Genomic DNA, 15,740 nt, shown 5'->3' with positions numbered 1-15,740 from the left:
CGACGGCACCTGCTCTTTTGCCCGTCGCAGACAATCCCCCACCTTACCCTAAGATTTCACCCCCATCGCAACCTTGCCAACCCCTCCCTACGTCTCAGCCCACATCACCCCCCTCCATCCCTCCTTCACCTGCCCCAGCCCCTGCGTGCTCTCCTACAGGAGCTGTGCGCACCACACTTTCTCTAGCAAGTCAGAAAGGGATCCAGTCCTTAGAGGAAGAGTCTAAATGGGCTAGTGAAATGCCATCTGCTTTCCCTATCACCTATACAGACCCAGGAACTGCTCAACAACAGGTGTTGTACGAGACACTTCCTTCTCTGTTATGAGGGAACTAAGGAGAGCCATTACTGATTCTGGCTTAAAATCCTCCTATGTGATAGGGATGCTGGAGGGGATAGCAAGCGGTTGCACAATGCTACCTCAAGATTGGAAAGATTTGATGCGCATGCTTTTATCTCCTGCTCAGTATGTAGTTTTTGAAAGCGAATTTAAGCATAGTGCAGTAGTCCTGGCTGATCCACAGCATACAGCCAATCAACTTTATGGCGCTGGCCCGTATGATAATATAACAGCCCAGGCGACATTGGCACCTTTGCATTTCAGTCGCACCGCGACCTGTGTGCAATGTGCCTTTCGGAAAGTCCCTGTCTCAGGGCAACCACTGAGCTCCTTTGTTAATATTAAGCAACAACATTCGGAGCCTTACCATCAATTTATAGATAGACTGAAAGAACCAGTCACTAGGCAGGTTGATAACACTACAGCCCAAAATGAATTGATGAAAAGATTGGCTTTTGAAAATGCAAACACCGACTGTAAGAAGGCTTTGCAGTCAATTATAAATCGCCCTAAATATGACCTGGCCGATATGATTCAAACCTGTGCATGGAAATCTCGGAGGCAGGCAGGCGCGTGAACGTTGGCTGCTGGTTCCCAGGAACGGTCCTCCGGTCCAAACCCCTTCCAGTCTATGAGATACTGCAGCTTTCCCTTGCGGTATCGGGAGTCCAAAATGCGTTCCACCTCGTACTCAGGCTCCCCCTGGACCAAAACTGGCTGCGGTCGGGGACGGTTCGGGTGGAACTCATCGGGTGGGGCCACCGGACTCAGAAGGGACCTGTGGAAGACCGGGTGAACCTTCAGGGTTGCGAGCAACCGGAGACGGAATGCCACAGGTGAGACTTGGTCCACGATAGGAAACAGGCCGGTGAAACGGGCGTCCAACTTCCGCGAAGGTCGAGAGGGGTGGAGGTGGCGAGTGGAGAGCCATACCAGGTCACCGACGTGAAGTTCCGGCCCCACCTGGCGGTGGCGGTCGGCCTGGACCTTGTACGCCTCCTTGGCCTGGCGCAGTTGCTCCATCAAAAGCTGTTGCTGGGACTGGAGCTCCTGAAACCACTCCGTCACTGCAGGGACCGCGGATGCCGGCAGCACATCCGGAAACAGCCGTGGATGATAACCGTAACTGGCCTGGAACGGGGTCTGCTGGGTGGACGCATTCACCGCGTTGTTGTAGGCGAACTCCGCCAATGCTAGGTGGTCAACCCAGTCATCCTGCTGGTAGCTGCAGTAACACCGGAGGTACTGCTCCAGCACCACGTTCGCCCGTTCTGTCTGGCCATCGGTCTGTGGGTGGTAGGCTGATGAGAGACAGACCTCTGTCCCGAGGGTCTGGTGCAATGCTTGCCAGAACCGGGATGTGAACTGAACGCCCCGGTCGGACACCACAAGCTCAGGTAGGCCATGCAGGCGGAAGACATGCTGAAGGTACAGCTGAGCAGTTTCCTTGGCTGTGGGTACAGATGGGCAGGGGGCACAGTGCACCATCTTAGTGAAATGGTCGGAGAAAACTAGAAGGCAGGTACAGCCACGAGACGGGCGTAAGTCCACTACAAAGTCCAGCGAAACCGTGTGCCAAGGACGTGGTGGAACTGGCAATGGCTGCAGTAGGCCGGGGGGTCGCCGGTAGGGCCCTTGGCCCGCCGGCAGACATCACAACCAGCGACGTAGCGAGCCACGTCAGCCTTCAGTCGGGACCACCAAAACTCACGGCTTACCAGATGGGTGGTCCGATACTGCCCAAAGTGTCCCACTGCTGGGGCATCATGGGTCATCCGGAGAACCTCAGCCCGCAGTGGCCCTGGCGGGATGTACAGGCGACCGTGGTGCAGCAGAAGGCCCTGATGCAAGACCAGCCCCGGATACTGAGGGCTGGACCCTTCAGCCAGCTCCCGGAGTCGTTCCTGGGCCCAAGCGTTCCCGCACCCGAGCCTGCAGTGGCTCAGCCTCCTGGGTGGCCAGGAATGCAGCTGGTGGTAGAATCGTGGTGGGTACTGCTTGCTGTACCGTGTCTGCATTGTCTTCAGGTTTCCGGGACAGGGCATCCGCCTTCTGGTTTTGGGAGCTAGGGATGTAGCGGATCCGGAACTGGAACCGGGAAAAGAACAACGTCCACCGGATCTGCCTTTGGTTCAGCTTGCAGGTGGTCTGGAGGTACTCCAGGTTCCGGTGGTCGGTTCTCACCTCCACCGGGTGTCGTGCCCCCTCAAGATGGTGGCGCCAGACCTCAAAGGCCACCTTGATGGCCAGTAGTTCCCGCTCCCACACGGTATAGTTACGCTCCGCTGGAAGGAGCTGGCGGGAATAGAAGGTGCAGGGTAAGAGTGGCGCTTCAGGTCCATACTGCTGAGACAAGACAGCACCGAGAACCATACTGGAGGCGTCGGTCTCCACCACAAAGGGTCGAGAGGGGTCAGGATGTTGCAAGATCGGCGCTCTCTGGAAACAGGCCTTCAACCCCTGAAACGCCTCCTCTGCCTCCTTGTCCCAGGAAAACAGCGTCTTGGGGCGCAGTAGCCGGGTCAACGGGGTGGTGCGATGAGCATAATCTGCAATGAAGGTCCGGTAGTAGTTGGCGAACCCCAGGAATCGCTGTAGGTCCTTGCGGTTCCGAGGTGCCGCCCATTCCCGAACCACTGCCACCTTCCCAGGATCCATCTGCACCCCATCTGGAGAGAGTCGGTGACCAAGGAAGTCCACTGACCGCTGATGGAACTCGCACTTGCTGAGCTTCACATACAGGCGGTGCTCCCGCAAGCGCTGCAGCACGGTCCGGACATGACCCTCATGGTGAGCCGGGTCACGGGAGAAAACCAGAATGTCATCCAAGTACACACCAGCAAGTCCTGGAACACGTGGTTGATGTACTGTTGGAACACAGCGGGTGCGTTGCACAAACCGAAGGGCATAACCAGGTATTCGAACTGCCCGTACCGGGTCCCGAATGCTGTCTTCTACTCATCCCCGGATCTGAATTAAATTGTAGGCCCACCGGAGGTCTAGCTTGGTGAACACCTGCGCCCCTTGCACCCGCTCCAGCAACTCCGAAATAAGGGGCAAGGGGTACCGGTCTGGGATGGTAATTTTGTTCAGGGCCCGGTAATCATGGCAAAGGCGAAGCTCCCCACATTTCTTCTTAACAAAGAGCACTGGCGCAGCGGTGGGCGAGTTAGAAGGCCTAATGAAACCACGCTCCAGGTTCTTGCGCAGGAAGTCCTGCAAAGCTTCGCGCTCTGGCTCTGTTAAAGAGTATAAGCGACTCACCGGTAGGGGCGCTCCGGGCTGGAGGTCTATGCCGCAGTAAAAGACCGATGCGGCGGCAGCTGGTCTGCCCCCCGTTCCTCGAACACGTCTTGGTAGTCCCGGTACTCGGCTGGGAATGTGGATGCAGCCTCCTCAGTGGGTGCGGCTGCTAGCATCTTGGACTGAGCATGGGAACATGGGTCTGGGAAGTGCACAGTCCGTTTGACCCAGTCAATCTGAACATTGTGAGCCTCCAGCCAGTCCATCCCGAGTACCAGGGGGAAGCGGGGCATGGAGGCAATGTCCAAAGTTCGCGTCTCCCGGTGCTGCCGGAGACACAGGACCAAGGGCTGGGTCTCCTGAGTAACGGCACCTGAACGCAGGAGCCGTCCGTCAATTGCCTCCACCTGTACCGGTTCTGGCTTGTTCTGAAGTGGCACCTGATGATGGGCAGCAAAAGCAGCGTCCGTATAGGAGCGGGTTGCCCCCGAATCTACCAAAGCATGGGTAAGAATCCAGGGCCCACCTGGAGGGTATAGACGTACTGGGACCATGAGGTGTCGCAATTCCACTGGTGAGGGCCCCTCTAGCATGGTCTGGGACCCCAGGTCACCAGGGCCCTCGGCTACTGGGGTTGGCGGTTTCCCTGCGGCTGGCAACTTCTCGGGACAGGACCGGGCGTAGTGTCCGCTTCCGCCACAGTAGAGACATAGGTTCCTCTCCCGACGCCGCGCCTTCTCCGCGGGGGACAGGTGAGGTCGCGAAGCCCCGAGCTGCATAGGCTCCTCCGCTAACTTGGGTGTGACCATGGGCCTGCTAGGAAGGACTGGTGCCAGGAGCCGGGAGTGCTGGCGGTCCCGGGCCTGGCGACGGTCCTCTAACCGATCGTCTATCTGCAGGCTCCGCTGAATGAGGGCGTCCAGCGTGGTGGGACGATCCATCATGGCCAACTGGTCCAGTATCTCGTCCGACAGTCCCTCAAGATACTGGTCCCAAAGTGCAGAGTCATTCCAAGACAAGTCTTGTGCCAACAGCCGAAATTCTGTGGCGTAGGCGGCGGCTGTGGACTTGTCCTGTCTCAACTGACGAATCGCCCGATTGGCTTGGCTCTCCTTCAGAGGGTTGCCAAACACATTCTCTAAGTGGTTACAAAACCCCACATAGTCTGTTAGCAAAGGAGAGTTTTGCCGGAGCAGTGGCAAAGCCCACTTGGCTGCCTGGTCCTTTAACAAACTGAGCAAAAAGTGCACCTTGGTGCGGTCGTCAGGGAAGTTCCGGGCTCGCCCCTGAATATACAACTTGGCCTGGGCGAGGAACATGGAAAAGCTGGCCAGGGGCCCCTCAAATTTTTCTGGCAAGGCCACTGGGTACTTGCCTGGAGATGGGGCGTCGGCCCCAGGATCTGGTAGGGCATCCAACCTCTGCTGAAGTGCTGCAACCACATCACTTAGCTGCTGAACGGTGTGAGTCAAGGCCTGGTTCTCCTGGGCCAATGTCACCAGCACAGCTGCCTGGTCAGCCATGGCCTCTGGCTCTTCCCGAACGCACCCCAACGAGTGCGGGTGTGGCGGGAGCAAACTGTGCTGGTCCCGGGGGCAAGGTTACCGCTACCGTAGTCAAGGTTCAGTCCTGAGTCACTAGCCTGGAGATAGTCTACAAGATGAGAGGCGAGGTCCGAAACAGGGAGCCGGGCGGGGACAGGAACACTCGAAGATCAGAGGCAGGAAGCCGGGCGGGGAACAGGAACGCTGGAGGAACAGGACTGGATGCTGGCCTATACAGCTATTCAATGATGACGTTGCTCCCGCAACCTGGGACCGGGCTGACTGGCCTTTATCTTCTCTGAGGCCAGGGGCGGTCCCGGCCCCCAGGAGCCCCGCCTCCCTTGGCCTTAAGGCGAGCACTCCTCCTGGGAGAAACCAGTTCCCTTCGCCTCTCTGCCCTAAGCCTCTGCAGTTCAGGAGAGGCTGAAGGGTTACTGGGCCCAGGGGGAGACTCACCTGCAGGCACTGAGTCCTCAACCACCTCTGGGGCTAGAATGGATTCACCTGGTGCCTGCTCCTGAGGATCCGGCCCAGGTGCAGGCTCCTCAGAATCAAGGCCTTGCCCCAGTTCAGCCGGCCCTGGAGGCGGGGACTCCTATGCCGGCTGGGATTCCTCCGGTTCACTCTCAGAATCGGAATCCCAGGCCATCACAGACTGTGATCAGCCTTCTTTATGGTCCAGCGCTCACTTCCATACATCACTACTGGGAAAACCATAGCTTTTACTATACGGACCTTTGATTGCAAGGTGATGTCTCTACTTTTTAAGATGCTGTCTAGGTTTGTCATTGCTTTCCTCCCAAGAAGCAGGCGTCTCTTAATTTCGTGACTGCTGTCACCATCTGCAGTGATCATGGAGCCCAAGAAAGTAAAATCTCTCACTGCCTCCATTTCTTCCCCTTCTATTTGCCAGGAGATGATGGGACCAGTGGCCATGATCTTCGTTTTTTTGATGTTGAGCTTCAGACCATATTTTGCGCTCTCCTCTTTCACCCTCAATAAAAGGTTCTTTAATTCCTCCTCACTTTCTGCCATCAAGGTTGTGTCATCTGCATATCTGAGGTTGTTGACATTTCTTCCGGCAATCTTTATTCCGGCTAGGGATTCATCCAGCCCATCCTTTCGCATGATGAATTCTGCATATAAGTTAAATAAGCAGGAAGACAATATACAGCCTTGTCGTACTCCTTTCCCAATTTTGAACCAATCAGTTGTTCCATATCCAGTTCTAACTGTAGCTTCTTGTCCCACATAGAGATTTCTCAGGAGACAGATGAGGTGATCAGGCACTCCCATTTCTTTAAGAACTTGCCATAGTTTGCTGTGGTTGACACAGTCAAAGGCTTTTGCATAGTCAATGAAGCAGAAGTAGATGTCTTTCTGGAACTCTCTAGCTTTCTCCATAATCCAGCACATGTTTGCAATTTGGTCTCTGGTTCCTCTGCCTCTTCTAAATCCAGCTTGCACTTCTGGGAGTTCTCAGTCCACATACTGCTTGAGCCTTCCTTGTAGAATAAGTGGAATTAAAATCCTGCTAATATTTCCATCTGCTTACACTGGTCTCCTAGATAACTTATAATTTTTCCCATTCTTTTTAAAAGTTTTTGTTCTCCTGGTTCCTTACTAAATGTGTGGTTTCTTTCTATGCTAAGGGAATTGGAGAACCTTGGGATTAATTTAGAATAGTCTGTTTTAGAGGTCTAACAGCCTATATTCTCATGCTTTGCTGCATGCTTTGTGATTTTAAATCATCATCAAATACTTGCCCGAAACCTGGATCTAGACATCCAGGGAAGTTGTCTTTTATCTTATTAGATTAAGCAACAGTTTCAAATTTCAGAAATATAGTCATACTTTATTTGAAACTAATATTAAAAACAAATACTGTAATAAAATGACAACTTATAGTAGCAGCACACCATAAAAACATAACAGCCAACAGTCAACAATAGTTAAGCAGATCTTGTACACTAGGCATTTAGTGCAGAATTTGCTCAGTTATTATGAGATACTCACACATCCAATCATTGCAATCCTGGACTTTTTCCTGTCTTTCCTCTGGCAACAAAAAGTCCTCCCTTTTTTCAGAAGAGCAGCACTAACTGCACAGGTGTGTTTTTTGAAGTCCATGGTTTGAAGAAACGCAATGATGTATCAGGCAGGTGAACAATCACAGAGCACACTCACCATAATATTTCCAGTGGGCGCCATTTTATACTGTATTGTTCATTTTAATCTATCTTTTCATTACTGGTGCATTACTGGTTATAATTTTTAATATTAAAAATTAGTTAAATACCACTTAAAAGAAAGTGTTACAGCATTAAAGTATGATGATATCATGCTATTATAATAATGTTTGTTAAAAAGCCGTTTCTCTCATCATCATTTATTACCTTTGTAAGGTGGTGGTGACCAGAAAGTCCCCCCTTCTTTTCAGAATTAGCATTATAGTGTTACAGCTCTATACTTTCATTTAAATGGCATTTCCGTATTTTAAATCATTCTTAAAATTATAACTAAACAAAGCATTTTGTGTTAATTAAAAGATTGATTAAAAACCCCAATGTCTGATAAAACAACAGCCACTGCGGTAAACGTGGGCTTAGAGTCAAGGGCAGCTCAGGTCAATTGGGACCTTCCCTTGGACATATACAGAAGCCGTGTCAAGCCTGCTGGTGCGTAGGACTGAACATAGCAGATTGTACACATTTTAAAATGCACAATATGCTCACTAGTATGGAGAGTTGCTTGCAATTCGGCTTGCCGCTTGCAGCAGAAGAGCAACAATTGGGAAGCCTCAGGTGCTACCCATCTGGAAGCACCTCAAAAGAGTTCAGGCCATCCTTTTTTCAGGTAGGGAAGAGCAGTTGGAAAAAATGCCTTCCTTAAAATATTTAATAAATCTGCAGCATCACGAAACCTTACAACCCAATTCTCTTATCGTGCAATATTGACCCTTTACCTTATTTGCACAGGCTGTCTAAAATTCAATGCCTAAGCCTGTGTGACATGCATCTGCTGAAAACATTCCTGTAAAGATTTCTCCTTTAAAGCTCTGCAGCTTTAACAAGGGAGGAGCCAGTTCCCATAGAGAGTAAGTAACAACAGACTGGGGGATTTTGTCATCAGCAGACAGACTTTGCTTTCTTTATTGCAGGGGCAAAATCCCATGTTGTCTTTCTCTCCTAATGTCAGTGGGACTTAAGCCCAAACAAGGGGACATAGGATTGGAGCATGAGCACAGACGGTAGGCATGTGATTCATTTTCAGCAAAGACTGCCTGTAAATATTTTCTTTCTTACTACCTTCCTTTTACAGTGGTACCTTGGGTTAAGTACTTAATTCGTTCCAGAGGTCCATACTTAATCTGAAACTGTTCTTAACCTGAAGCACCACTTTAGCTAATGGGGCCTCCTGCTGCTGCCACGCCGCCAGAGCACGATTTCTGTTCTCATCCTGAAGCAAAGTTCTTAACCTGAAGCACCATTTCTGGGTTAGCGGAGTCTGTAACCTGAAGCGTATGTAACCTGAAGCGTATGTAACCCGAGGTACCACTGTACCACTAATAACTGTGTCTAATTTGGATAAAAAAGTACAAAATCATGCAGGATTTGGGTTTTCAGTTTTTTTGTTTTTGTTTTGTCTTGCACAGAGCTTAATGTAAGAGCATGACAGAGCTGCACGAAGCTGTAGCATTGGGCAATTGTGACTTGGTGGATGAGATTCTCAAGACAGGGCTGTGTGACCCAAATTGCAAAGATATTTATTGGAGTGACAGAACACCACTGCACTGGGCTGCAGCAAAAGGTAAGTTACAAATCTCTTCTACTGCATTCACAAAGAGGGTACTAATCTCACAGAAAAAAACAGCAGAATTCAGAAACAAATAGAACATTTCAGTCTCCTAAGATTCTCTGCTGCTGACCTGACCTGAAAAGCGACATTCTTCAAAGAAAGAAATTCCAAAGGGAGGTTGCAGCATGAAATGTCTGAATGACAGCTCATTGAGAGGTTAGTTTCTGTTCACATAGGCCTTATGCGAGTTGTTGGTTTCCTTTTCCACTAGGAGTAGGAAATAACATAACAGTGTTAAGATGACTGTGCTATGACCAATTACTGCTTTTGTAAATGGTCACTGTATTTACTGAATTGCCCCAAATCTCATCTGTTGCCTGTCTTGGCCATTTGACAGCACTGCTTGCAATTCTTGTCTTTTCATGCGCATGTCTACACATCAACACAGCATTACACTTTGTTCATTTGATGAAATGGTTTTGAGCCATGAAAGCTTAGCTTACAATAAATCGGTTAGTTTTAAAGGCTGGTGGGGGGAACGTGTGGCCCTCCAGGTCTTTGACTCCAACTCCCATCAGCCCCAGCCAGCCTGGTTGAGGGCCAGGAATGGTGGATGAGAGCCAGCATGTGGGGAGCCACCATTTAACACTACACACACACACACACACACACACACACACCTTAAGGTGCCACAGAGACTTGGGTGTATTTGCAGCAACCAAGGCTGGCCCACTCACGAGGCAAGGGTGGCAGGATCCACGGCGCAGCAGGTCCTGATAGAGATCTTTATTTTCTCCTCCGCCCTTGTTCCTGTTGTACATCTTCCCTCACCCTTCTTACCTGGCAGGGAGGGGGACACTATTTTGTGATTTGCCTCAGGTAGCAGGTGGCTGCAACTGGAACTTGTCTATAATGAAGAAATTCCACTGTGATCCATTTCACCCACTTGGCTCCCATCCTTGGATTTCTACAGGGCACTCAAAGATAATAAAACTGCTTGTGGAGCATGGTGCTCGCCTGTGCTTGAGAACTGAAGCAGGATGGACGGCAGCTCATTTTGGGGCTGAATCAGGGAAACTAGGAGTGTTAAGAACCCTTCATTCTCTGCATGCGCCTATTGATGCTGCTGATCTCTATGGGGACACACCCAAGAGGATCGCAGAGATCTACGGACACAAAGATTGTGTCACGTTCTTAGAGGTGTAAGTATCAACAAATTGTTAACAGATAAATCAATTATTATTAGCTAGATTTATATCCCACTCCTCAGCTGGTAGAGCAGAGAAACTACATCATTCAAAACAAAATAAAAAAGTTATTTTAAAAAATCAGGTTAAAAGAATGCAATTTAAAGCAGGGATTAGTATAAAAATCAGATTAAGATGAGGCTCTAAAAATAACAGTGTTTGAGTGACAATAAAGAGGCAGCCAAATCCTCCAGTACCACAACCTGTGCAGGTGCCTCAGGACCCCCAAGGGAGTTAAGTGACGCTGCCCTGGCTGTGCAAGGCTGAAGGCGAGTGTCAAGGAGTCCTGGGGGGGGGGGGGTGCCAGCCAGGAGGACAGACTAACCAGGCAACCTGTAGGGGGGGTGCATTGCCATGAGGGCTGGTTGGCCCATAGTTAAGCCAGCTGTTGATCCACACAGCTGTCCTGGTGGGCTCCACTATGCCTCTCTGGCCTGCGGGGGTGGGGGGGAGGCAGCTAGGTACACTTGCCCCAGGCCTTGGAGAGCTAACCTGGCCAGGGCTCCTTTCAGCGCCCCCCCCTCCAGGCCTGCCAGACCTCTGCTGTCATGCGAAGAGCAAGACTCGCACCCGGCCTCACATAAGCTCTGCAGTGGCCTGCTTCCCATTCCTGGCATCCTAGCTCTGAAGCAAGGATTTTCAGTCCACCCCCACCGCAACCAGGGGCTTGTCCACACCAGAGCAAAAAGTAGATCCCAATCCATTGGACAAACAAAATGTAACATAGAAATAAGTGGTTTGGGTTACTGATTGAAAAGAACCAATCAGCACACTAAGAATATTATATTTTATTGCATAAATAAAAGGTAAAGGTAAAGGGACCCCTGACCATTAGATCCAGTCGTGACCGACTCTGGGGTTGTGGCGCTCATCTCGCTTTATTGGCCGAGGAAGCCGGCGTACAGCTTCTGGGTCATGTGGCCAGCATGACTAAGCCATTTCTGGCGAACCAGAGCAGCACACGGAAATGCCGTTTACCTTCCCGCCGGAGTGGTACCTATTTATCTACTTGCACTTTGAGGTGCTTTCGAACTGGTAGGTTGGCAGGAGCAGGGACCGAGCAACGGGAGCTCCCGAACCACCGACCTTCTGATTGGCAAGTCCTAGGCTCTGTGGTTTAACCCACAGCGCCACCCGTGTCCTCCTCACATACCTTTGTACAAATACCAGGGTACTAATACCTCATGATCAGTGCCACAGCAGTTAAGGGAAACTGTTCCCATTATTTCCCAGAAATTATAATCTATAATCAGCTTTAATAGGGTCAGAGCCAGCTCCCACAGCGCCACCCACATCCCCTATTTAATAAATATGCCATATCAATTCCAGATGTCTTGAGAGGTTTTGTTGAATTTGGTGAAGATGACCGTCCTTTCTCTTTCATCTAGGGCAGAGGTAGAGTGTAGGGAGTTCTGTCAGAGAGCAAAATTAAAGGGGACTCAGCTGGACCTGGAGGACGAAGATTGGGAACGTAAAAGGGCAGAACCTTTGAAAAATAAAGCCTACACACAAAAGAAACCCACAAAAAAGCATGTGGGGAAAGACGATGATCCAACTCCTAGAGTAAGTAATGAGCAGAGCTCTATAGATGCAGCCCAGCTGCCTTAGCTAAGTAACACAGACACCTTCCTTTTCAGCAGCGCTTACAGCATCTTTGGGTTCAATGCAAACCATTTACTGGGCATATCTAGTAAAAATTAGAGGTGAAACCGGAGCAGGATGCCAAGAGGTTGGTGCCTGTGGTGGTGATGTTTCAGACACAAGGTTTATATACTTATGTATGCGTTTGCCATGTACATTTATGAACATTTATTTTATATTTGGGACCTAGAATTCTAACAACAGGAGATAACACATTGCTGGATAAGTCACACTGAAGAAAGAGATGCTGGTGATCAGAGATAAAGAATCCAGGAGGTGAATGTAAAGGAAGGGACTGAAGTTTGCAAACCTTCCCACTGTGGAAATGCTCAAGCAAACAGCAAATCGGAGGTCAGAACAACGAAAAACCAGAGTATAGCACTGGATTATTGACACGGCTAGAGCTTGTAAAGCAGGTCCAGAATCAGACCACCTTTGTGCAATTTCTATAGCTTTGCAAGAAACATGTAGATTGCTGTAAGAGCCCATATTTTATTTTCTAAATCCAAGTGTCTCCAATTATAGTTTGACTTCCGAGTACGAGCAACGCAATTAATGGTTGTGCCAATGCCCAAAATTTAGAAAACTGCAACAATGGACTGTTGTCAGACTTTGGGGGATCGGATCCCTCCCCCTGTGGCAGCAAATAAGCAGATAAAATGAAAGGAGCGTTCTTACCAAATAAGTTCTTTAATGATCGCAGCAAGAGACAAAGGAATTCATATCTCTCTAAAAAATGGCGTTGCTCCCAGTAAAGTTTCACCCCTCCGTCCCCATTAATTTACGTCACTCCTACCTTGGGTTGTCGCTGCTGAGCTCTCTGTTCTATCACTCTCAGAGCCCGCCTAGTCTTAGGCGAAGGGGGGGGGGGTCAGGAATGCTGTCCAAGGACACTGAATCTGCCAGCTGTCTCTCTCTTGGCGTTTCCTCTTCTAGCTGTTCCTCCCTCAGTATTTTCCAGCTTTTCCCTCTGGACTATGTCCCCCTGCAAACCACTGTTCTAACTCAATACTGTCCTCCTGCCCCTGGGAAGGTTCAGAAAAAGGGGGTGGGCTCCCATCATTCCTCCGCAGTCCAGCTCCTGACAACTGTTATCCTTTAAAACAGCTTTTCCACTCAGGAGGAAAATCTTCATGCCACATCCTTAGAATATGGAAGTTGGATGAACAGCCACTGAGCTTTCAGACTTGTCCAGAGAAAACAAACCCACTGAGCTGCTGTGAGGCTCCTCACGGGGTTTCTGCCATGGGAGCATATTCACCCAGTGCTTTTCAAGCTGCACTGGCTCCCGGTGGAGTACAGGGTCAGATTTAAGGTGCTGCTTTTGACCTTTAAAGCCCTTCACGGCCTAGGACCCTCGTACCTCTGGGACCGCCTCTCCTGGTATGCCCCACGGAGAGCCTCAAGGTCCATAAATAACAACACCCTAGTGGTCCCGGGCCCTAAGGAAGTTAGATTGGCTTCGACCAGAGCCAGGGCCTTTTCAACTCTGGCTCCAGCCTGGCGGAACGCTCTGCCTCATGAGACCAGGGCCCTGCAGGATCTGATTTCTTTCCGCAGGGCCTGTAAGACAGAGTTGTTCCGCCTGGCCTTTGGCTTGGAGCCAATTTGATTCCCTCCTTCTCTCTTTCTTTTTTCCTTTCCTTCTCCTCCTGCAATGAGGCTACATTTTAATATTTTAATGTTTCAATATTTTAATGTGGTATTTTATTTTTGTTTTTAAGTTGTAATCATTCATCTTGTTTTTATTATTGCTTGTAAGCCGCTCTGAGCCCGGCCTTGGCTGGGGAGGGCGGGGTATAAATAAAAAATTATTATTATTATTATGAGTTATATCCATCATAATGAAGCTCCAGGTTTCTGAGAAATGTAAATATGGAGAGTATTCTTTTCACAGGCATGGTGTCATATGCTCAGTTTTGCATGCTTATGTAGAAAAGCTAAGTACCATGGATAACAGCGTTTAAAAACCATATGAGAAACATGATGCGTTTCATTAACTCTGTGGAAACCTGAAGGTTGGAGTTCCAGATGCTATAATAAACAAAAACTTATCTTGCTATGCTTCACACAGTTTAAAATTGTTTTTGTTGTTGTTTTGGAAAAAAATATGAATAAGTCAATCTTCTTAATTCCCTGCTACTGTACCATTAAACTGATATTGGACTCACCATCTGAATTAGTTTGGTAGCAAATATATTCAAAATTTTGTGGACATTTTGATACATCATTTAGATATATTCTGGAAACACTTAAAGGTAAAGGTAAAGGTACCTCTGCCCATATGGGCCAGTCGTGTCCGACTCTAGGGTTGTGCGCCCATCTCACTTAAGAGGCCGGGGGCCATCGCTGTCCACAGACACTTCCAGGTCACGTGGCCAGCGTGACGAAGCTGCTCTGGCGAGCCAGCACCAGCGCTGCACATGGAAACACCGTTTACCTTCCCGCTATAAAGCGGTACCTATTTATCTACTTGCACTTAAGGGTGCTTTCGAACTGCTAGGTGGGCAGGAGCTGGGACTGAACGACGGGAGCTGACCTCACCGCGGGGATTCGAACCACCGACCATGCGATCGGCAAGTTCTAGGCGCTGAGGTTTTACCTGGGCAGGAGCTGGGACTGAACGACGGGAGCTCACCTCACCGCGGGGATTCGAACCACCGACCATGCGATCGGCAAGTTCTAGGCGCTGAGGTTTTACCCACAGCGCCACCCGCGTCCCTTACACACTTGACACACTTGGCTTCCCCTAAACAATCCTTGGAACCACAGTTTGCTAAGGTTACTGGAAATCGTAGCTTGGTTTCCTTGATTCTTTAGCCTTTTGCTTTAAATGTGATTAAAATGTATGTTGTGGATGTGACCAGACATCCTAGGAGTTTAAAGAAGTAGACCCTTTCCCTTAGAGCTGCAGTGAGACAAAGGGGGAAGTCTTTCTAAACAAAGGATTCCTTCCTCCTATTCTTCTTCAGTTTCATTTCTACTTCACTGGGGGGGTGGGGGGGTATCCCTTTCATTGGCAATATAGAAGGGGAGGAAAGAAAAATAACAGACAAGCAAAGGAATGAAACTGCCTCATTAAAGGGTTGCTTTTAAAAGTCTTAACCTGAAGGACTCCCATGTCCCTTATGCACCATCCAGAATGGTGTACCGGATCCCTGGGATCCTTGAGAGAAGCCTCCTATTAGGGCTCATCTTTTGCTTGCCCTGTGCTGCCTAGAAAGCAGCAAGTGTCTGAGCGGTTTCCCACTTGTCCAGGCCCTGTGGCCTTGGCCCAGCCTCTTTCCCCTGAAAACCCACTCTTCAGCACTCATTTGGAACCAACAGCTATCTGCAGAAAAACCCCTGGTAGTTTGTTCCAATTCAGTGCTATGCCACGGGTTTTCCTTGGAGAAACGGAAGTGTGGACGAGCCCAGGCAGGTCAGGTGGTGGCACCTTTGGAAGACTTCCTCTGGAAGCCAAACAGGAAGCTGCCATTCTAAAGTTTTGTCACCTGCTGAAAATGTTCTTTTTCCACCAAGCATTTTTGGATAATTAATTTGATTCAATGTTGGTCATTTGTCTTCGTTTTATAATCTTATTGTGTTACGATGTTTTAGTGATGTTATTTTCATGAGAGGGCAGTTTATAAATATTCAGAAATATAAATAGAAATAATAAGTAACAGTGGATTGAAACTTAAATTAAAGTGTAGAATCCTACATCATGCTAAGACAGTGGTTTTTAACCAGTATGCCACGGCACCCTGGGGCGCCTAATATCATATCATCATATCATATAATATCATCATATATCATATCATATCATATCATATCATCATATCATACCATACCATACCATACCATACCATATTATATTATATTTCCCCAGCCACCTTTGGCAGCTCACAGCATATATAAAAACATACTAAAGCATCAAGCATTAAAA

General features: G+C 49.1%; 1 protein-coding gene across 3 annotated transcripts; it reads left to right on the top strand.

Annotated features, from left to right (window-relative positions):
• The first annotated feature begins 8,235 nt into the window (after positions 1-8,235).
• Positions 8,236-13,881, top strand: ANKRD66 (ankyrin repeat domain 66). Of its 3 annotated transcripts, XR_014561946.1 has the most exons (6): positions 8,236-8,376; positions 8,782-8,936; positions 9,898-10,126; positions 11,560-11,734; positions 12,003-13,031; positions 13,643-13,881. XR_014561946.1 is itself a non-coding variant. In XM_083730885.1 (4 exons), the coding sequence occupies exons 2-4, from the start codon at positions 8,798-8,800 to the stop codon at positions 11,777-11,779; spliced, it is 588 nt and encodes a 195-aa protein (XP_083587011.1). In that variant the 5' UTR covers positions 8,236-8,376; positions 8,782-8,797; the 3' UTR covers positions 11,780-13,020. The 3 variants fall into 3 exon arrangements, 2 of the variants coding, with proteins under 2 accessions (XP_083587011.1, XP_083587012.1); XM_083730885.1 differs by lacking the exon at positions 13,643-13,881 and having other exon boundaries at positions 11,560-13,020; XM_083730886.1 differs by lacking the exon at positions 13,643-13,881 and having other exon boundaries at positions 8,236-8,411; positions 11,560-13,020.
• The last annotated feature ends 1,859 nt before the right edge of the window (positions 13,882-15,740 follow it).

Source organism: Podarcis gaigeae (assembly GCF_964106915.1).
Source record: "Podarcis gaigeae genome assembly, chromosome: 3".
NCBI classification, from domain to species: domain Eukaryota; kingdom Metazoa; phylum Chordata; class Lepidosauria; order Squamata; family Lacertidae; genus Podarcis; species Podarcis gaigeae.
The sequence above is the reverse complement of the archived record's forward strand: the minus strand, read 5'-3'. Positions and strand labels throughout refer to the sequence as shown.